This window comes from Tursiops truncatus, chromosome 5, assembly GCF_011762595.2.
Source record: "Tursiops truncatus isolate mTurTru1 chromosome 5, mTurTru1.mat.Y, whole genome shotgun sequence".
In the NCBI taxonomy this organism is placed as follows: domain Eukaryota; kingdom Metazoa; phylum Chordata; class Mammalia; order Artiodactyla; family Delphinidae; genus Tursiops; species Tursiops truncatus.
The window spans coordinates 19194303-19218567 of record NC_047038.1 but is presented as its reverse complement, the minus strand read 5'-3'; the positions used below and the strand labels follow the sequence as shown (position 1 = coordinate 19218567).

Below are 24265 nucleotides of genomic sequence, written 5' to 3'. Positions count from 1 at the left end.
AGTGTCTACTATGTTTAAAGCACTGTTCTAGGCATTGGAAAGAAAGAACGAGAAATCAAGAAAGACAGTATTTCTATTTTATATCTGTACCAGTAAAGCTTACCAATTTTTAATTAAGTAGTAGTTACTCATTATGAATTGGACTTCTGTCATTTCTTTGCTACTCACTGAAAATAAAAAAAGGAAAATGCAAGTTAAATTTCTTCCTTCTCATTAATTTCTTTTAACATATTGGATGATTGTTAGGTTAGTTTCTTTGGCTGATTAGATTTTAAGAAGTATAGTGAGTGTTTGTTTCTTTTCTTTTAATTTTCACTGTTTATATTTTCTTAGTGGTTGTACAGATGCCTAAAATATGTTGAAGAAAAACGGAGTTCTTAATGGGGAAAAAAATCAAAATGGGATTTTGTGTGTTGTATATGTGTAATATGTCAGTGTATTCTCTTCCATGTAAGCACATACATACATTCTTCTGTAAACTCTTTATTAAACAGAATAATATTCAGTACAAACAGTATAAAATGTATGTCCATATTTTTAGAAAACGTTATTTCTTTAGTGTGATTTAAATGCATGAGAAATCTTGTAATTTACTTCATTGAATGATTTAAAAACATTTGTCTTGCTCTCAAAATACTTTTTCAAAATTTCTCTTTACTTGGCCATATTTTAATGATCCTCCTTCTCTTTTAATAGAACTGTAGTGAAATGTAGTATTGCCAAGTCCCAAGCCCTCTACAGTGCCCAGAGGGGGTTGAAGACTAACAATGCCGCGGTGTTCAAAGTAGGAGCTATCAGCATCAACATTCCCCAGCACCCTGCCACCTTACACAGCATGATGGTTCGAAGTTCTCACCAGCTATCTAAGCAGATCTCAGATCTCATCAGACAACCTTCTACAGTGTAAGTTATTTATTCAAGATCTGTGATTCTATATAGTATTTCATGTCATTCTTTGCTGTGTTAACAATAGTTTGGAGGAAGACAGAAGGTTACATCTAAGTAGTGACTATTATGGATAGTGGGGCAGGTGAAAAGTAGCTAAACATGATTGTGGGAGAATTGTATTCTGGATATTATTAAAGTACTATGTCACAAATGCAATTGCGAGTCGTTCATATTGCATCGGTAAAGCTTAAGAGATCCTAGAGATTAGTGGACATTATAACATGTTACTAATAAAAGGCAAATTCTAGGATTGTAGCAATATTTCTTTACTTTGAACTCACTGCAATTTGTGAGTGCATAGATTTATAAAGTTGCAGTGGCCATTTATGTCCCATGCGTGGTTTTGTGCTGACCTCTATGTGAGATTATTGTACATGGTTCAAGGCAGGATTTGAATATACCATTTAAATATTTTAAAAGGCAGTAAATGGGACCTTTGCACAGTAACGTTTATTCCCTGGGTCTGCATTGCCAAGCTTTCTTCCTGGTCTCCAAAGTTATAGCTAATTAATAACTAATAAAAATATAAGTAAAAGGTAAAAATTTGTCTTGTTATGTTTCCTTTTTCCTAACCTGTAAGGTAGAAGAACACTAGTGTGTATTTTGACAGTGTCTTAAAGCAATGATTTTTCCAGTTGTCCTATCTAGATCTTTAATTCTGATGTAATATTAATTCATGTCTGGTTGACTAAGTAGTAATAATTTAAACATGTTTCTCCTGTCTCTGGAATATGGAATCCAGAATGTGTACATGAGCCTTAGTTATAAAATACCCTAAGGAATTTTTCCTTATTAGAATGTATTGGCAGTGGAGTGGAGTAGTTAAAAACAAAAAGACTCTAGAGTCAGATTGACTGAGTTCAAAACTGATTTCACCACTTTCTTGCTATACTTCATTTGTAAAATGGAGATAATGGTACCTAATCAAAGGGTTTTATGAGATAAATAAATTATATGAAATACACAAAGCAATAAGAATAGTACCTGGCACATAGTAAGCACTCAAACAATTACTGCTGTTGTTGGTGTTATTATTATTAATAGTGCTAGTAATAGTAATAGTATTAACAATCAACAGTAGAGTGCATAATGGTTAAGTCATGGAATTTGGAATCAGAAAACCTCCAGTTTCACATTAATAATGTGAATGGCCTTGGCAGTGTAACATTCAGTTTATATTGTTATTACTTCATCTTGTTTACTTTTCTAGATCATCATTTTTCAATGGCTGTTCTGAGGAAGTCTTAATATGACTTGGTATTAGAAAGAAAACATCTGTTCATAGTTTATTTTTGTTCTTTTACATTGAGAATACCAATTTTATACAATTTTTATTTTTATACAATTTAAATTTTATTAGTAGCTGTTCTAATTGTCTTTTTTAAACTTTTTTTTTTGTTTTGCTCTATAGCCCACAGCCTGTAAAAGAAGATATTGCAACCCCCCTACCTTCTGAAAAAACCCCAACAAGTGTTAATCAAACTCCTATTGAAACAAATGAATTTCCTCAGCTACCAGAAGGTTTAGAGAAGAAGCCTATTGTCCTTAAATTCAGCACCATGTTAGATGGTATAGCCATTGGAGCAGCACTTTTACCATCTCTGAAAGCAGAATACAAGATGGGAAGAATGAGAAGTCATGGAATGACAGGTAACATTGAAGTTTGAATTCATTCTTAAAATTTATGACTGGTTTAAGAAATTAGTAATATTTTGGTGAAACAAATTTAGTTTTATAGATTTTTTATGAAAATTTAAATAATTTTAATCAAAACACTTTTAAATTTCATTAACAATGTTTTTCATTCAGTCAAGTAAAAATAGCAATACACTTCCTTGAATGACCAGCATGGACCCTGCTTTCATTTGAACTCTTTAGAGTTATCCACTCTTTAGAAACCATTTCCAACTTAAACTTGAATTGAGTACATTTCTACATTTCTACAAGTTGAATACATTTCTACATTTCTACAAGTTGAATACATTTCTACATTTCTACAAGTTGAATACATTTCTACATTGTTAGGTTCTTATAGCCTGAATAACTTGGTTTATTTTCACGTTGAGTACATTTAGCTTAAATCAGAGGTTATTTGACTTCTTCAAAATAGCTATTTTTATAAGATTTTGTGATCCTTATATATCCTCTCCAAAAGCACTTTGCTGTTGTATTTTTATTCTGAAATGTATCATGTATACAAAAGTATATCAGTTACATTCACACAGTTTATAGAACTGTAAACTCACCTACCGATTACACATCCTAAGAATTAAAACATTACCAGTACTTTGAAGGCTCCTTCAATGAATATTATTACTATCAGATAATAGTCCCCATGAGTGCTTGGTTAATAATCACTATCATGAATTTTGTGTTATCCATTCCTTTGCTTTTCTTTATAGTTTTATTACATAGACATATACTCATAAATGACCAATTTTGTTGTAGCCTGTACTTTATTCATGTGGAGTCCCACTAATGTATATTTTAACTTGGAATTTTTTTGTTGCACATTTTCTTTGATTTATTTATATTCATCCATGTATCTTTGTTTCATTCATTTTTCAGTGAAATATAGTAGTCCGTTAAGTGATTATATCACAATTTATTTATCTATTCTGCTATTGATGGACCTTTGCCTCATTCTATTTTTTTTGCTATTACATTTGTTCTCATACACATCTTCTGGTACATATGTGCAAGAGTTTCTCAAGGATATGTACTTAGGAGTGATACAGCTAGATTATAGGGTAAATGCATCTTCAACTTTACTAGGAAATATAAAACTGTTTTCCTTAGTGCTGTGTCCACCAGTTTTTACCCTCCCATCAGTATTAGATTGGAGTTCCCATTGTTCTGCATCTTTGTCAACACTTGTTATTATCGACTTTAAAATTATTGCTTGTCTCGTAAATGTGGAATGGTATCTCATTGTACTTTAATTTATGTTTCTGTAGTTATTAATGGAGCTGAATTTTTAAATATGATTAAGGGGTCCTTATATGTTTTCTTATATGAAACACCTGTTGATGGTTCTTGTTTGTTTTCTGTCCATTTGACCATTGAGTCATTTGTATTTTTCTTGGTTCACAGAAATTCTTTGTATGTTTTGTATATTAAACCTTTGATGTTATATGTTCAACATATATTGTCACCCAGTCAGAGGCTTATTTCACTTTTTGGTCTTTTGATCAACATATACTCTTAATTTTAATGTAACTGAATTAATATTTCCTTGTTTTATTGTGTATTTTTATGTCTTGAAGAAGACATAAAAATATAAATTTTTATATCATCCTTCTGTTCCCAGGATCATGAGAAGATTCTCTCATATTTACTGTTAAACATTTTGAAGTTTTGCTTTTCACATTTAAGTTCCTAATCTGTAAGGAATTGACTGGTTTTTTCTTCAGTTTGGTATGGAGTAGTATGCATAACCAGTTATCTCAGCATGATTTATTGACTAATCTGTTCTTTTTTTCAGTGATAGATAATCCAACTTTATCATCTGTTAAGTGTTTATGCATATGGGGGTCTATTTCAGAGATCTCTATTGTGCCTCAGTGGCCTGTTTGCACCAGTGTCATACTGATACTTGACTTTTCCTTTCTTTAGAAGTTGTCCTGGTTATTTTTGTTTATTTGCTCCTTCAGATACATTTTAGAATCAATTTGCCAAGTTCCCTGAAAAAGCCTGTTTGGATTATTTTAGAAATTGAGTTGAATCTATAGATTTACTTGGGGGAGAATTAAAAATATTGATTTTGAGAACTGACATAGTATTTAACCTTCTTATTCCTGCATATGTCTATTTCTCTGTTTCTTTAGATCATCTTCAGTGTTTTTCTATAAAGTTTAAAATTTTTCAACTTAAGGTTTTTGTTTATCTGTTGCAAGATATGTTTATTTACTTAGATACCTAGGCACCTTATGTTATTGTTGTTATTACAAATGGTATATTTTATAAATAGCATTTTAAACCAGTGGTGGTATGTACAAATGCACTTGATGTTAATCTTATACTCAGCAATCATATTAAACTATTTTTATTATTGCTAATAAGATTCTGTGGAGTTTCCTAAGTAGATATTCATACCATGTGCAAATAATACTTTTGTTTCTTCCTTTCCAGTCTTTATGCCTTTTTATTTTTCTTATCTTACTATGTCTCTACTACCAAGTTCAGTAAAAGGGGTACTGTTGGCATCCTTGTTTTACTCATATTTTTTAAGGGAATTAATATTTCACCAGTGAATATGATGTTTGCTGTAGGTTTTTGCTGGGTTATTTTTATCAGGTCAAGATAAGTTACTTTTATTCCTAGTGTGCTAAGAGTTTCTATGAATGATTGGCAAATACTTATTATTGGATACTTTTTTCTGCTTCTGTTGAAATTAAAATATTTTTTCTCCTTTATTATATTAACATAAATTACATTAATAATTTTAAAAACACATATACATATATGTGAATACATACATACATGTATGTATTTTTGTATGTATGTGTATGTATTTATTTCTGCCCTCTAGCATTTTAGGTTTTCTTTATTGAGAGGAATTTTTCTGAACATCTTTTCTTATCAGAAACAGAAGCACTTTAAAGTGAATTTCCATATTTTGCAGAGTCAGAAGTGTTGGGCCTTCAGGTATTGGGCTAAATGGCTCTTCTTGTCTGTTTATTCAGGGCATCCATGAAACAGAAGAGCCAACAGAAGCAGCAGATCAAAAGCCAAATAGTCAGTTTGGAACTAGGAAGATATGAATATTTAGGAGCAAAGAAAACATATTGTCAAATATCTAGTCAGATAACAAGCCATAATTCTCCTTGCAATAAAGGAAAGGGACAAAAACAGTAGGAAAAAAAAAAGGCTATACTAGTGATAAGGGATGACTTGAGGCCTAGTATTACTTCAGTCTGTGTTTTTATTTGGTAATGTTGGTGGTAGTAATAGTAGTGGTAGCTACTGTGGAGGGCAGCCCGCACCCCTTGCAGCCTGCAAGCCATAGTCAATGACTCTGCCTGGTGAGTAAGAGGAGATCAGAGCAGTTGTGACCTATCTGGCCTTTCACGGTTGCACCAGTTGGTGAGAGAGCGTGTTTCTGTTTATGGATAACTCATTCCAAGTATAAACGTTACTGTATAGTGAGTGAATATAGTGAATGTGACATATAGGAGGTGCCCTTTAATTAGTATGTGGAAGAAAGAGAATTATTTCTGGCACAATCGAGAATACTAGGAATATATAATAAATTTTAAATGTAGGCAAAATAGGCTGTTTAATGTTTGAGTGGAGAGAATTGCTTATGTACAGAACAGTATCAGTAGATTGGATTGGTTGGAAAGGAACATGCACATATACATTAGACAGTATATGTAATAGGCAATAATAGATCTTGATTTTAACAAGGTTTCTGCTACGCCTTAATGCCCTCAATAAATAGTTGGAGAAATATAGCCTGAATAAATAGTACAGGTTGTGTATTTATAATTGTTTGAACGACTACATGCCAAATTGTTGATTTAAGTGTTTAGAACCAACAGTAAACTAAAACTCAGACCATATTCTTATTTGGAGTATGGTCCCATTATTATTGCTAAGGTCAAAGATACATGTTTTGTAAAATTTTATACTCGACGAATGTTTTCATTGAGTATAATTTAGTTGGTTTGACAATTTCACTGTTTCCTTCCATACTGAGTCAGGATCAAGAGGCAAGTTATCAACTGCTAACTATTCTCTGTGAATGAAACACTGTGCGGATTGCTGTTGTTTTGTTTTGTTTTACACTTTAATTTCTCTTGTTTTAACTCTTTCATAATAAAGGCAGTTTCTTTTCTACCTTACGTGAAATAAAGAGAACATTTACAGGTGTTTCTCTAGCACCTAACACAATGCTGGGCACCTAGTAGGCTTAATAAATGATATTTGCTGGCTTAATAATACTGGCTGATGCTTTATAGTAACCATACATATATTTAAAGATGGGAAATATTTTATAAGCAAATTTAAAATATCCTTCTCATATCTTTCAACATAGGTTTGGAAAATGCATACTTTTTTTAATAGACACATTTGTTGAACAAAGTAAGGAATGAATGAGTGAATGAGCACCTGAACAACAAACAGTAACTTTCCTTATTTCTTACAGGTGCACAGACCAGATTTACATTTGAGCTGCCAAATCACAGATTGCGTTTTACTTCAAAAGTTTCTGCCACGGATATGTCAACCATTCCTCCTTCTGCCAGTCTTAACCTTCCTCCTGTTACTATGTCAGGGAAATATATAATGGAAGAGCATGATAGTTATTCAGACCAGGTGTGGAGTATAGATGAACTGCCTTCTAAACAAGGGTACTATTTACAGGGAAATTATCTACGTTGTGTGGCAGAAGTAAGTTCACTTTTTAATTTTCTTACTCTTTGTAATTTAGGAGCCTTCAAATTTTAGTTGTACCAAAGTATGTAGTGATCAAAAAAAATCATCAAATCATTTATTCCTACAGAATTTTTTACTCTGGTGTGTGTGTGTGTGTGTGTGTTTACGTACACATCTGTATGTGTCTCTCTCCTTATAGTTTTATTTAAACATGCTTTTTTTTCTTGTTTTAATCATCTTTGAATTCATATTTATTATATTGGGTTTCACATGCATCTCTACAATATTTTCATGATTCATTTGATTATAAAAACGCTAAGCGTATCTAACATTTGTCAGGTGCTTCATATTCATTGACTTGTACAATCCTTAAATCAATCCTTTGAGGTAGATATTTTATTCTCATTTTACAAGTAAAGAAACTGAGCCGTTAGAGAGGTTACATGATTCATCCAGGTATACATACTTACTAACAATATAAAGGTCATACAGAGATAAAATAATTACAAGCAGATTCACAGACTAGTTTCTTTACTAAGGGAATTTGAAAGCCAGCATACATGATTCCATCATTATATTTTCCCTTTATATCTGTACAATTATCACAAGTTTAAAAAGCATTTGGATATGTTTTCATTTGATTTGTGGTAAGTAGGCCATTTGTTATCATCCTAATTTGTTATAGTAGAAAATCAAATTTAGAGAGATTAAATAACTTTCCCTAAGTCTCCCAACTATCAAATGAGAGATGTAGGAGTCACACAGTGTGCTCGTCCCTCAGCTTGCTTTGTCAGTTTGTCAGAAACAATTGCAACCTTATCAAAAATCAATTTACCAACTCTTTGTTTTATAAATTTTATTCTCTAGAATCTGAAGGATCTATAAGAATGCTCTTTGGCGTCTTTCTAGAAATATTACAGCTAAGTAGGATATATTTAAGTCTGGTTTACCTTCTTTAGACTCTGCTTGTCCTAGAACTTCTCGTGTACAAGATGCTAGAAGTCAAATATTTATTTACTAAAAGGTGGATTATAAAGCATATTTCATTTGTGCTTTCTACACTGAAGAATAAGTGTTCCAGACTGTAGTTTAGCAATACTGTTATTAATGGTTCATTTGACAGAAAATAAAACAAATCAAATGCAGTATATTGCATAGTTCCTTACTAATATTAGCTATTATAAAGGTATAAAGTTTGTAATTGGGGCAGAACGCCATCCCAGATTTACTAAGAATGCAGTTAATTACAAACATTCGAAAGAATCTAAAGTTGCATCTCTCTGAGAGTTGCCCATTTAACTATGGCCTAAAATAGACACATGTGAAAATCATCTTTGCCCATTTGATACTACTATATATAAAATAAAAGTGCCCAGTGAAACTTAGACTAAGAAGAGACTGCTACATCTCTTTTGCTGTTAACTTTTGATCAAAATGTGGACACTATCAAAGTGACAAATGTTGAAGTATTTGCCTTACTTATAAGGATGTTTCAATTCATCGTTAATATAAAACTCAACTCCAGTTAGGGCCGGCTTTCTATTTAATCTATTTATTAACTAATTCTTGCCAGAAATTTTGGGCTTTATACTAATCATGGGACATGTATTATAGTAAAGCTGACTTTAGTATATCTGATTTGCTAATTTGCTCAAATGTAGCTTCATGAGAGCCATAATTTTGTTATTTTTATTCACAGCTGTATCTTTAGCACCTAATGCAGATGGTCAATAAATATTTGAATGAGTAAATACATTTACTTTCACTTATACTGGTCCATCTTTCTAACTCTACAACAGTGGTCATTAAAAATAAATATTACTCTACATAAAATTTCAATTTTGCAATCAGCAAGTTACCTAGAGTATAATTTTCATTCATTTTCAAAAGATTTCTCATACCTTATTGGCTACTGTTATTTTAAAATATGGGGGGAATGGCTCATAACAATGTCAGGCCAGTAGAGTATTGGGGAATCTGAGTATTTTTAACCCTTCTTCAGTATTTTCATTTCAAATAGCATGTAGTTAATTGTTTTTCCTCAGAGTTTGGCATGACTTATGTGAGATGTATTTTAAACTAATATAGTCAGTATGTTAATCTAGTATTCTGATTTTGTTTGGCAGGTTGGTTCCTTCGAACATAATCTTACAACCGATCTTCTAAACCACTTGGTATTTGTACAGAAAGTGTTCATGAAGGAAGTTAATGAAGTAATACAAAAAGTTTCTGGTAAGATGATTTGATACTTATAGTGCAGAACATACAGCAGGTTTTTATTCTCATTGGCTATATGATGGTCCATGTACCAGTGGTATGAGTATCGATCCTATCATTTAGATGAAATTGTTGAGTAACTCCCTAAAAATTCTGCATTCCTTTTCTTTTTTTTTTTTTTTTGCGGTACGCGGGCCTCTCACTGTTGTGGCCTCTCCCATTGCGGAGCACAGGCTCCGGACGCGCAGGCTCGGCGGCCATGGGCCCAGCCGCTCCGCGGCATGTGGGATCTTCCCAGACGGGAGCACGAACCCGTGTCTCCTGCATCGGCAGGCGGACTCTCAACCACTGCGCCACCAGGGAAGCCCCTCTGCATTCCTTTTATGGCTTTCTCACCTACAGATTGTTTTGCTTATTACTTTTGTCATATGTAATATATGCATTTACAATTTATAAATTAAACAAAGGTCCCTTATGCTTCCCTTCCAAAAAGAAAAAGCTTAGTGTGTGTCTGTTAACTAAACTAATCTTAATCATTTGGGAACAAAATTTAGATCAGTATTAAGATTTCGATTTTAATCTGTATCAGATGGTGACAGTATGCTGGCCACATGGTAAATTGTCTATAGCAATCCTTATTATATTTTTGCTATTCCTCAAGATCAGATTATAAGTGAGCTTCTTAATCACTATTTTATATTTTAACCAGAAATATATGTTTGATTTAAACAATTAATTGATTTTTAATTCACAAGGTAAAGTATTAAGAGGCATTAGGGTGGAAAACAAGTTGACTGTATAACAGTTCTTGAGGCTGAATATTTCAGTATGCATATAATCATGTTAAAATAATAGTTAAGCCTCATCTATAAATTGGCATCGAGAGGAGATTCCTCCATGTTGATGGATAAATTCATTCATTTTACAAATTTATTAAGTATCTAGATAGTACACTATATTTGTGATGAGTTCTCTGAATGACAAGAAGAAGGTGCTATGTCTGTGTCAAAGGAGAAGCTAACGTAGCCTAAGGAATCAGAAAAGGCTTCACAGAGGAAGTCATATTCAAAACCTCACAAGTGAAGCCTCATTTGGCAAGAAAGGAGAAGTAGAGAAGATTCAGGCAGAGCTTATGGACCAGTGTTTGATAAGGCCCTGAAGGAGGACAGACCATGGATTAGGGAATTAAATTATGTAGCAGCTGTGTGAGCAAGAGATTTTCCTGGTTCTCGTGGGTTGGTTCTGGTTGTATCTGAGGTCAGGAAGCTACTTAATGATCACATTGAAGAAGCCTAGCAGAGCTATAGAATTTTACAAGTTAATATAAAAATCAGATCAATTGGTAGTCTTGGAATTTTTCTAAAAATGGTTGAATACAAACCATTAAGGGAGGGATGAATACATAGCAGAAGCCCCTTCTGCCACTGAAGGTGTCTCTACTTGGAGACCATATAGAAGTTTTAATGTGGCCCATTTACCTGGTTGATATCACATTAGAACATTGTCTATAATGTGAAAGTAAAGAATATTTCAAGTTGGTAATTTTTTATGAGTTTTAAAGAGTATTTTCAAGACTGCTATTGCTGAATATGTATAACTAAAAAACAAACAGACTTTTCCATTAACTAATCTTGTATCTTACGGTAAAAAGCTAGGATTATAGAGTTCCTCGTATTAGTCTGGTACTGTAAGCTGTCAAAGTGGTTTTGATGAAAAAGAAAGGCTTTTCTTAACCTTTGAATTACATTCAGTTAGGAGTTATAAGTAAAGTGTATCCCTAGGTCTATGAATAATGAACTGGAAAAGAAGACTGGAAATTAATGTTCTAACCATGAAGACTTGCTAATCACTGTGAAGAATAGAGAAATCAGATAATGATGCCAAAGTCATTTAGTGGCTAGATCTGCTCCCTGAACCATTCCTTCCTGACTGTAGAGACAGCATGAACCCTAGGAAAATAGCTGAAATGTAAATCACATATCATCCAGCTGTCCCAGGGCCTCATGGAGCACAGATGTCCCCTTATCTTTTTCAAAACCAGAGAATGTAACAGATTATTGAGAGGGAATACTTAGAATCCCTGTAGCCACATTTCTTAGTATTCTCATCTCTATATTGCTTCCCTACTCTCCCATAATCTTCATGATTATTTTCCTTATTTGTTTCCTAAACTTTTTCCTCATGCTTTTCCTTCACGTTACATTTAGCTTTAGGACATTTTCTATTGCATAGGAATACTCATGTTCACAATCATCATCAAGTTTGTTAGGAAAATTCTTTTTTGAAGAATCAGTTCTTATAATCTTATTGCCCATGGATTGCCTGGGTTTCAGAAAGATGTAGATAAGCACTGACTTAGTAAAGCGAAGAGGTCTATTTTTGAGTATGTACAGCCATTTATATGTAATGAGAAATATATATATAGTGAGGTTACATTCTTACAATTGGACCAGGTCTATATTTAATTCATAACAAGGTAGAAACTGTGGATTTAATGTGACTAATAGTGTCTCTGATATTTCTATAAACTAAAAGTATTATGTAATACATTTTGTAAGAGGCAGAGCTTGTCTTTTAAATTAAAAGAAATTTTTTTTTCTGAAACTATGTAAAAGATATTCAGGATAGTGATAGATGAACAAAACAAATAGCCTTTTTTAAAAATCAACTTTATTTTTTAGAGCAGTTTTAGGTTCACGGCAAAATTGAGGGCAAGGTACAGAGATTTCCCAGATACCCTCTGCCTTCAGTCATGCATAGCCTCCCCCATTATCAAAGTCCCCCATTAGAGTGGTACGTTTGTTACAACTGACAAACCTACATTGACACACCATTATCACCAAAAGCCCATAGTTTACATTAGGATTCACTCTTGGCATTGTACATTCGGTGGGTTTGAACAAATGTATAATGACGTGTATCCATCATTATAATATCCTACAGAGTAGTTCCACTGCCCTAAAAATCCTCTGTTCTTTGCCTATTTATTCCTCCCTTGGTTGCTTCGAGGTTTTGGCCATTATGAATTAAGGTGCTGTAAACATCCATATGCAGGTTTCTGTGTGGACCTAAGTTTTCATCTCCTTTTGGTAACTGACAAAGTGCAAGATTGCTGGATCATATGGATCATATAAAAGTATGTTTAGTTTTATAGGAAACTGCCAAACTGTCTTCCAAAGTGACTGTACCAGTTTGCATTCCCACCAGAAATGAATGAAAGTTCCTTTTGCTCCACATCCCCCCAGCATTTTGTGTTGTTTGTCACTGTTCTAGATTTTGGATATTCTGATGGGTGTGCAGTGGTATCTTACTGTGGTTTTAATTTGCATTTCCCTGATGACATGATGTGAAGCACCTTTTCATGTGCTTATTTGCCATCTGTATATCTTCTTTGGTGAGGTGTTTATTAAAATGTTTGGCCCATTTTTAATCAGGTTGTTTTCTTATTGTTGAGTTTAAGAGCTCTTTGCATATTTTGGATAACGGTCCTTTACAAATGTATCTTTTGGAAATATTTTCTCCCAGTTGTGGCTTGTCTTGTTATTCTCTTAACACTCTTCTCAGAGCAGAAGTTTTTCATTTTAATAAAGTCTAGCTTGGGACTTCCCTGGTGGTCCAGTGGTTAAGACTCCATGCTTCCACTGCAAGGGGTGCAAGTTTGATCCCTGGTTGGGGGACTAAGATCCCTCATTCTGTGTGGTATGACCAAAAAAAAATTAAAATTAAAATAAAAAATTTTTAAGAAGTCTAATTTATCAATTCTTTCTTTCATGGATCATGCCTTTGGTGTTGTATCCAAAAAGTCATTGTCATACAGAAGGTCATTAAGGTTTTCTCCTTTGTTATCTTATATGATTTTTGTAGTTTTGTGTTTTACCTTTAGGCCTGTGATCCATTATGAGTTAATTTTTGTGACAGGTTTAAGGTCTATATCTAGATGTATTTTTTTGCATGTATTTTTTTGTATTCTAGCAACATATGTTGAAAAGACTGTATCTTTGCTCCATTGTATTGCTTTTGCTCAATTGTATTGCCTTTGCTCATTTGTCAAAGATTAGTTGATTATATTTATGTGGATCTATTTTTGGGCTCTCCCTTCTGTTCCATTGATCTTTTTGTCTGTTATTTCACAAGTACCACACTGTCTGGATTAGCTTGTAGTTTTGAAGTCAGGTAGTTTAAGTCTTCTAGTTTTGGTCTTCTCCTTCAATATTTTATTGGCTATTCTGGGTATTTTGTCCCTTCACGTACACCTTAGAATGAGTTTGTCGATATCCACAAAATAACTTGGTAGGATTTTGGCTGGGGTTGCATTGAATCTAGAGAGCAAGTTGGGAAGAACTGACATTATCAGAGTTTTGTAGGTTTTTTCATGTAGATCTTGTATATATATTGTTAATTTATACTTAAGTATCTTATTTTTTGTGGTGCTAATGTAAATAGTATTGTGTTTTTAATTTCACATTCCACTGTTTATTGCTGGTATATAGGAAAGTGACTGACCTTTTTATATTATTAACCTTGTATCCTGCAGTCTTGCTATAATCACTTATTGGTTCCAGGAACTTCTACATAGATGATCAGGTCATTTGTGAACAGAGACAGTTTTATTTCTTCCTTCCCAATCTGTATATCTTTTTTTTTCCCTTTTCTTGTCGTATTGCATTAGCTAGGACTTCTTGTATGATGTTGAAAAGAAGTGGTAAGAGTGGACATCCTTGGTTTGTACCTTATCTTAGTGAGGAAACTAAGAGCTTTTCACCATTAAGGATCATACTAGCTGTAGGTTTTTTGTAGATATTCTCTATTGAGTTGAGGAAGTTCTCTGCTCCTAGTTTACTGAGAATCTTTACTATCAATAGGTGTTGGTTTTTGTCAAATGCTTTTTCTGCATCCTGTAATATGATAATGTGATTTTTCTTCTTTAGCCTGTTGATGTGATGAATTACATTAATTGATTACCTACTAGGAAAAAACTTCCCATCCCACTTATATTTGCTCCCTGGGATGATGCTAAATTCAATATACATAGAAAAAGATGAATCATTTTAAGATAGAATATTTGAAAGGTAAGCATACAGAAAAGTTTTTACAATAAGGAGAGGAGAAGTGGAGATAGAAGTTGGATTTTAAAATATTAGAACATTATTTCCTGAATGCCACAATGCCTGGGCAACAAATGGTCTATTAATAGGAACTTTATCCCCAGGGTCCTCTGCCCGTATTTTGTTTTCATGTATAGGCCAAACGTTTATTGTCACACTCTTAATTATTACCTTATTTTTTATTTCTCTACCTTTATTTTTTCTTCCATTCTTTTTTGTTTATGACACACAAATATAAATGACAAAGGTCACATTTTTGGTTGAAGAAATTATTTCATTGTACTGTTTTTCCCTCAAATATATTTTCTCAGGTGTATAATCATGTTTGGTGTAATTATACGTATAATATCTTAATTTAGTCCTTATAAAATGTTCTTTTTTTTTTTTTCTGGCCGTACCACGCAGCTTGTGAGATCTTAGTTCTAGTTCTTATAAAATGTTCTTAATAAATATCTACATATGCAGTACTGTCCCTATCTTATAATATCTGCCTCAGTGAAATGTGACATGCTAAAGTTCCCTGTTAAAGATTGAGTTAATGATCAGGAAAAAGAAAATGTTGTGTGTGTGTGTGTTTTTAAGCACACAAAGTAGTTATTATTTTCCTTTTAAAGAAATTGCCTCAAACCTTCAATTATTTAACCTCTTTCAGGTGGAGAGCAACCTATTCCTCTTTGGAACGAACATGATGGAACAGCAGATGGAGATAAGCCTAAAATTCTACTCTATTCCCTGAACTTGCAGTTTAAGGTAACAAAAATAATAATATAATAATGATTCTTTAAGAAGTATTTTTCTACTTAATTAATGTATGCTTGTAGAAAATCCATATGATATATGAGTATGCCAAATAGAAAATAAAACTGAAGTATAACCCTGTCCGTGCATAGAAGAAGCTTTAACAATTGAATATCCTTTAGGACGTTTTCCTATTTGTATTTTTATATATGTATATATTTCTGCATTTTTAAAAACCTTGAATACCTTTCCATGTCAGAACATTTAGATCCACTTTATCTTTTTGAACAGCTGTGCTATATATTATACAGTTGTAACAATTTAACTACTTCCTTCAGATGAACCTTTTGACTTTTTTTCTAATTATTGCTGTTATAAATTACTCTGTAAGAAATATTTTGTACAGTTGTCCAGTTAAAATAATACCTTAATAGAAACGTTATTTCCAATATTTACAATATTAGTGTTCTTAAAAATAAAAATCATTCTTACCAAATAGTTATTTACTTGTAATTAATGTATTTAACACATGAACAGTCTATATTTTAAATACAGAATACTGGAATAAAATTTAATAGCTAAAAAAGTTCTGACTGACATGAGAAATTAAAGGATGTTGCCAGTTTTATTAGTTCATCAGGCATCCTATGTGTGTTTAAAAACATGGCTGTTTTATTTATCATATATTGAAAGATTCCATTTGTGTGGGTGTACATTGTTGATTTAAGATTCTTTTTTTCCTCCAAACATATAATCTGCTAGGGTATTCAAGTAACGGCCACAACTCCCTCAATGAGAGCTGTGAGATTTGAAACTGGACTGATTGAACTGGAACTTTCGAACCGACTTCAAACCAAAGCTTCACCAGGAAGTAGCAGCTATCTGAAACTGTTTGGTAAATGCCAAGTGGATTTAAATCTGGCATTAGGACAAATTGTTAAACATCAGGTGAGTGCTGAATATGTTGATATTAAAACTCTGGCTTTTAAACTTTGCACATCAATTTAAACTACTTTAAGTATTACTATACTTTAAAAAGTATTGAGTTGAAGTTCGTAAAATCTGATTGTAAATTCTAATAAAAAATCATTTAAGAAGGCCCTTATAATTTTACCTTGGTATTTCATTGAGTATATTGGTGGTATATTGTTCAGTGCAAATGCAATCACATGAAACTTGAATCTAGTATCTTCATAAATATTCGTTTATAATTTCTCTTGATTTTGTTAAACAGTATTTTTTATTTCAACACTTTGTACTAACATTGGTCAGTCTTCAAAATGTTACTAAGTTTCTTAGCTGTCCTGTTTGATAATGGCAAATTTTGCATGCTATAATATTAAACATGTAAAGTTTTAAAAAAAATGTGTATATATACAACAGTAAATCAGATTTCTGTTGTATAAAAATTAACTTTCACAGCTCATCAGGGAATTATACTATTATTTTTGGTAAAAATTATTATGTAGATTTAACCTTTTTCCTTCTTTAGTTTGAAGATTAAAAGAATACCAGTCACTTTTCAAAACTGAGTGGCTATATTAAAGATTATGTGGGGGAATAAATGAACAAAAATTTCATGTCATCTCTAGAAAAACAGTAATTTTTTCAAATAGAAACACAGTTCGAGAGGAGAGAGGATCTGATTATCTTGAAACATTTAATATATTGCCATTGAGGCTATGGCCCTAATCCTAGCTTTTGTATGAATTTTATGTATGACTTCCTATTTATTTCTTATATACCCATCCATATTGTATATTAATTTCAAGTGTTTATGGTACAGAGTATCAGGAATTTATCATTGACAAATAGAGAAAAATGTACTGTAGTTCTTTTAGTGAACAATACCATTAATGGTGTTAAAACTTCTAATTTTTTAAATTAAAATATTTTCCATTATTTGATTTTATTGAGCTTTTAATTTTATTTTAGGTTTATGAGGAAGCTGGTTCTGATTTTCATCAGGTTGCCTATTTTAAAACTAGAATTGGGTTAAGAAATGCCCTGCGAGAAGAAATCAGTGGTTCTTCAGATAGGGAAGCCGTGCTTATTACCCTGAATAGACCAATTGTTTATGCACAGCCTGTGGCCTTTGATAGAGGTAAGATGAAGTCTATCAATACTGTCTTGTTAGATTTAGAAACGTTTTGGTAATGCTAGAAAAAATCATCTGTAGTTTACCAGTTTAAATGCTTGACAGCTAAATGTCTCTTAAATTTGAAATGTGAGCATCCAAAAAAAGTTTCTTGCTTACTACCATCAGTTTTTGGAGTTACTTTACTTTTTAAAGTTATTTGCTTTTTACATGGATCTATAGGAATGTCTGATTCAGAATTTTAAATTTTTTGGCTTGGATAACTATTGCACCCAATTGTCTTAGCACTGTCTTTATTCATTTATTCTATAAACATTTATTGTTAACTGTCTAGAAGTGGAATACAAATATGGAAAACAGGATCTCTGCCCTCAAGGAGATCTCAGTTCAGTGGGAAAGAGAACAAAGTAGACTACAGAGTAGAGAGAGATACACACACACACACACACACACACACACACACACACACACACACACACACACACACTCTCTCTCTCTCTCTCTCTCTCTCTCTCTCTCTCTCTCTCTCTTCTTTTTTTTCCCCTTATATCTGAGGGTGTCTCTCACTTTCTCTGTGCTTCTCAGAGGAGAAACTAAATTTTCAGATTCAACTTGGAGTTAGGAGTTCACCAAGGAGACAGGAAGTGAAAGCTTGTCCTATTTACCTCTGTATCTGAAGGCCCAGAACAGTCCCAGGCATGTAGTTAAGAACTAAATAAAGATTTGCCAAGTGAGAAAGAACATGAATGAATATATATGAGCACAGAGGTCTAAGAAAATACAGCAGCCACTTTTATAAAAGAAAATAATGGGAAATAAGGCTGAACGATAGATAGGATCTAATTAATGTGTCTTGGGCAAATAGGAATTGTATTTTAGAAGTAATGAAGAACCATTTATGAAGCCATAAAAGATTTAAATCGGTGGTGGGCATTGGCTGGTGATAAGACATTTTGTTAGAAAACTGCCCTTACCATTTTATTTTGCTAAATCTGGTGCACGTTTTTTTTTTTTTTTTCATTTCTCATCTTACCAACTTTTGATCAACTTTCAACAACTCCTTAAAGTACTTTCTACTCTTTGTGTCCATGACATAACACCTGCTTTTCCTTCTACTTCTCTGGCCCCTTCATCTTTATCTCTCTTTAGACTCCTCCTTGTATATACTGCATTAAATGATGGTTTACCTTAAGTTTTCAATTCTTGTTACAAACTCAAATGTCTTCGACTTCTCTCTCTAAATCACACTTTATTAATGTATACTCCCAGTATTACGTACCTCTCCTTCAAGAATTTTTAACTGTTGCAACAGAAAGCTGTATATGGTCAGGGTCCATGTGTGTTTTCGTTTGTTATTCCATGCCAATGCCTAGCATATATAGTAGGCATTTCACAACTAATTCATTGAATGAATGAATGGACCTGGATTTTCTTCTTCTGCCACTTTGCAGTCGCCTGCTTTCTGCTTTTTTCATTTCTCAAGTTGACTGTATCCTCTTAGATCCTTTCAAATGCTAATGCTACAATTTTCTGGGAGTAATTTTTATTAATCAACAGGATTTTGCAGCTCTAGAGGTTTACTTGCCATATAGCTTTACAGTTTTTATTTTAATTTTCCTTCTGCCCTGTCTTAATTATCAAAAGCTGTGCTGTTTTGGCTGAATTATAAGGCTGCCTATGACAATTGGAATGAACAACGAATGGCTTTACATAAAGATATTCATATGGCTACAAAGGAAGTGGTAGATATGTTGCCTGGTATCCAGCAAACGTCAGCCCAGGCGTTTGGGACTCTCTTCCTCCAGCTCACTGTGAATGATCTGGGAATTTGCCTGCCTATCACAAATACTGCACAGGTATAAAAAATCGAATCACAGTCCAACATTAAGAGCCAGACATTTCTAGAAACCATTTTTATGTATATAGAGTATAACAATAAGCTTTTCAGGATAACAGTTTATAATTTGAGTTTAGTAGATAGCAATTAAGATTGAACTCCTTCAACCGTTATTTATCCACAGTGTATTAAATATCAATTTCATGAGACTTTTCTCTGAAGCATTCTGATATGCCTCATAATAGTAATGAGATTGACACCCATCTAATAAATCTTAATTTTTACCTTGGAAAATAAGCAGCTTAGTTTTCAAAATTTTTTATTTGTTTTGTATTTAGCCAAGACATCTTTGGCATACACTTGATAATAAAATAGAAACAAAGGATATTTAAGGGTGCTATATAATAATGTTTAATAACTTTATCTAAAACGGGGTAGGGAATTTCAAAATTCTTTTAAACTATAATATTTAATGGTAACAAAACTTCCAAGTTATGTGTACTGGATAAAGCAAAAATTTACTCTTTGTGATTTAGGACCAGTTCTCAGGAATACATATTTGTATGCACATGTGTGTGAGGGAAAAGGCTGTGAACCCCCTGTTAGGCTAAGAAGTTACAGTTATAACAAACACAGAGGTCTACATTTTACTGTTATAATATACCTTAACCTGTAACCAGTTGTTGAATGAATTTATCTTTAAGTATTTTGTTTGGCAAAACAGTGTTAAGAAAAACTCTGAGTTGAGGATTGGCAACGTGGTATGTTTGTGCTTCAGGAGTTCAAAAATGATAATATTTTAATGACATGATGGACAGAGCTCAGGAAGGCCTTACACACCAGGGATGGTTGTCAAAATGAAAATGTTCCCCACAAACGAAAAGGCTTGAGATAAAAAGAACAGATATTTAGCCTTTTGCAAGTTTAGTTTAAAAAAATGCACATGGCAATGCATTTCACATGAGCAATTTAATTTTAAAAGTAGGCATCTTTCTAAACTGCTTTTTAATGAAGCTCTCTAGGGTTGACCCTTTCTAGATGTTTGATCTTATGAATCCTGTGAGGTTTCCAAATTTTAAAAGTTGTCACCTTTTGTCTCATTTCTTTAATATATTTTGCAGTCTAATCACACTGGAGACCTTGACACTGGTTCTGCTTTAGTACTGACCATTGAAAGTACTCTCATCACTGCTTGTTCTTCAGAATCTCTAGTTAGTAAAGGGCATTTCAAAAACTTTTGTATCCGTTTTGCTGATGGCTTTGAGACATCATGGGATGACTGGAAACCAGAAATTCGTGGGGACCTAGTGATGAATGCCTGTGAGTATCTTTTATTTTCTGTATGAGGTTTTGAATTTTTTTAAATTAAAAAGTAACCCCAGTGTCTTCATAAGTAAAACTGAAGGATGTTCATATAGAGGAATGTTATTGGACTTTATGACATAAAGCCTATTTCTAATTAAACATATCAGAACATATTTGTGAAAAACTGCAGCTTTCAGTTGTTTGGGTAAGTAAACCAACTAGGTATTCTTTTTGATGGTACAACATTTGAACGTTTGCTCACTCCCTGATTTTTCCTGTAATTGATTCATTAATGACCAGGCAAAGTGTCTTTGTTCTGTGGGGATCTTGAAACAAAGTGGTAAATGTGTAAGATCCAGTTCATCCTATAACATAATACAGGATAACCGGGAGCAGGGATTCCAGCCATAAATAAGTCCACAATGTAGTTTACAGAGTATAATTTGTGTGAATTCCTCTGATTCTATTATGCCCCATTAAACACAGCTTTAGTTATTCCTCTGGTTGTGAATACCTAAAGCTGTGTTTATATGCTATTTTGAAGGTACAGGGATTTATTTTTATTTTAAATATTACAGCAGAGTTGATAAAGCATCATTAATCTATTTTTAATTAATTTTTATTGGAGTATAGTTGCTTTACAATGTTGTGTTATCATTAATCTTAATAATGAAGAAAAATTATATTTGAAGAATTAAAGGTTGTGGACTAAAATTCCTCAGCTAATCTGTAAAACAAAATTAATTACTTTTCAGAAGGCGGTATGCCATTATTTAGCAATTTTTTCCTCTCTTCACTGGAAGAAAATCTTCTTTCCAGTTCTGGGTTTTCTTTGAGTATTGGGAGAACTTTCGAGTGTTTTTATATCAAAAATTGAAGTTTTAGCATTTAATATCGGCTAAAATTTTAGGTAAAATTTTTTGGTTTTGAATGCTTTGCATTTAGATAATTCATAGGTAAAATACTAGGATTTCTTTGAAATACTTCAGGTTATTAAGAAGACTTGATATCAAAATACTCATGCCTAATACCCAAAAGACCAAAATTAGCCTTCATCAGAAATTTTTACAAGTAATCATTTTACATGGTTCTTATATATGTTTTAAAAAGTCACCATAACTGTCTTCTGTTTGTGTGTTTTTTTCCTTAAAATAAATTTAAACCTATTGATTTTTATTAAGATGACATTTTGCCATCATTATAGTCATACTGGATAGAATATATTTGGAAGCAAGGAAGGATACCATTTCCTTAGCAGTTTAAACAAAGGGAAAATGCATAAGAAATATGCCTCTGACTCAAAGTCAAAAACACATACTAAAAAATATAAACAATAACTCAGCACCTCAGTGGATATTATACCAGCAAAGTAGAACACTAACATGCTGATAATTGTGATAATCATAATTTATTAGGGGTTTTGGAGGGTATCAAATGACTTGTTTTTGTAACATGCTTATTGTTTGGTGTTTTGGGAGAGTGGCAAATGAGATGAGTAGAGTAGTTGTTTTGCTGACATAAAAGAATTCCAAATTACAGATTCACCAATTAGTTTACTATTTTGTAGTTTTTATTAGTGTAGTTTTTATTAGGAGTAAGTATACTTGGATATAACTGACAATTTTTTTAAAAAAAGAGTTTAGGGCAGAGAAATAAGGAAAAGTAGGATTATGCCTTAGGATTTTTTTTCACAGATCATTTAAAAATCATGCCCTACAGAAACAGAAATGTAGATCAATGGAACAGGATAGAAAGCCCAGATATAAACCCACGCACGTATGGTCACCTTATGTTTGATAAAGGAGGCAAGAATATACAGTGGAGAAAAGACAGCTTCTTCAATAAGTGGTGCTGAGAAAACTGGACAGCTACATGTAAAAGAATGAAATTAGAACACTCCCAACACCATACACAAAAATAAACTCAAAATGGATTAAAGACCTGAATGTAAGGCCAGACACTATCAAACTCTTAGAGGAAAACATAGGCAGAACACTCCATGACATAAATCACAGCAAGATCCTTTTAGACCCACCTCCTTGAGAAATGGAAATAAAAATGAAAATAAACAAATGGGGCCTAATGAAACTTAAAAGCTTTTGCACAGCAAAGGAAAGCATAAACAAGACGAAAAGACAACCCTCAGAATGGGAGAAAATATTTGCAAACGAATAAACTGACAAAGGATTAATCTCCAAAATGTACAGGCAGCTCATGCAGCTCAATATCAAAAAAACAAACAACCTAATCTAAAAATGGGCAGAAGACCTAAATAGACATTTCTCCGAAGAAGATATACCGATTGCCAACAAACACATGAACGGATGCTCAACATCACAATCATTAGAGAAATGCAAATCAAAACTACAACGAGGAATCACCTCACACCAGTCAGAATGGCCAGCATCAAAAAAATCTACAAACGATAAATGCTGGAGAGGGTGTGGAGAAAAGGGAACCCTCTTGCACTGTTGGTGGAAATGTAAATTGATACAGCCACTATGGAGAACAATATGGAAGTTCCTTAAAAAACTAAAAATAGAACTACCATACGACCCAGCAATCCCACCACTGGGCATATACCCTGAGAAAACCATAATTCCAGAAGAGTCATGTACCACAATGTTCATTGCAGCTCTATTTACAATAGCCAGGACATGGAAGCAACCTAAGTGTCCACTGACAGATGAATGGATAAAGAATATGTGGCATATATATACAGTGGAATATTAGCCATTAAAAGAAATGAAATTGAGGTATTTGTAGTGAGGTGGATGGACCTAGAGTCTGTCATACAGGGTGAAGTAGGTCAGAAAGAGAAAAACAAATACGGTATGCTAACACATATATATGGAATCTAAAAAAAAAAAAATGGCTCTGACGAACCTAGGAGCAGGACAGGAATAAAGACACAGATGTAGAGAACGGACTTGAGGACACGGGGAGGGGGAAGGGTAAGCTGTGACAAAGAGAGTGGCATGGACATACATACACTACCAAATGTAAAATAGGTAGCTGGTGGGAAGCAGCCGCATAGCACAGGGAGATCAGCTGGGTGCTTTGTGACCACCTAGCGGGGTGGGATAGGGAGGGTGGGAGGGAGACGCAAGAGGGAGGAGATATGGGGATATAGGTATACGTATAGCTGATTTACTTTGTTATACAGCAGAAACTAACACAACATTGTAAAGCAATTATACTCTAGTAAAGATGTTAAAAAAAAAAAAAAATCATGCCCTAGAAAAAAGATGGCCCTGTGTCGGTAATTCCCTGGTGGTCCAGTGGTTAGGACTTGGCGCTTTCACTGGCGGGGCCCAGGTTTTATCCCTGGTTGGGGAATTAAGACTGCAAGCCAAGTGGCGTGGCCAAAAAAAAAAAAAAAAAAGCGTGGTGTAATTTCCTCTCTAGGTGATAATATTTTGGGGGGAAGTGCAATAAAAATTATGACAATCTATAGGAAGGGTTCCATGGACCCCTTAAATAGTAAAGATTAGACGCTTTTCTTTAACATGTATTTAGAAAAACTAAACCGTTAGAAGTTTGAAAAATTCCAAGCTTTCTGCTAACACCTGGGTAGCAGCATTTGGTTGTCACAGCAGGAATACTGCCATCCTGGATTCTGGTTGGTCCAACTCA

The 24265-nt window shown here is 33.3% G+C and overlaps 1 protein-coding gene across 4 annotated transcripts in view; it reads left to right on the top strand.

Moving 5' to 3' along the window:
* Nucleotides 1–24265, top strand: part of BLTP1 (bridge-like lipid transfer protein family member 1) — a 207206-nt gene that overhangs the window by 138829 nt on the left and 44112 nt on the right. For all 4 annotated transcript variants that reach the window (XM_073804868.1, XM_033856712.2, XM_033856714.2 and 1 more), the window contains 9 exons: nt 697–903; nt 2360–2598; nt 7100–7344; nt 9456–9561; nt 15304–15401; nt 16152–16337; nt 17325–17493; nt 19132–19343; nt 20446–20644. In XM_073804868.1, the coding sequence (XP_073660969.1) occupies nt 697–903; nt 2360–2598; nt 7100–7344; nt 9456–9561; nt 15304–15401; nt 16152–16337; nt 17325–17493; nt 19132–19343; nt 20446–20644 (1661 nt within the window). The remainder of the gene's footprint in view (nt 1–696; nt 904–2359; nt 2599–7099; nt 7345–9455; nt 9562–15303; nt 15402–16151; nt 16338–17324; nt 17494–19131; nt 19344–20445; nt 20645–24265) is intronic.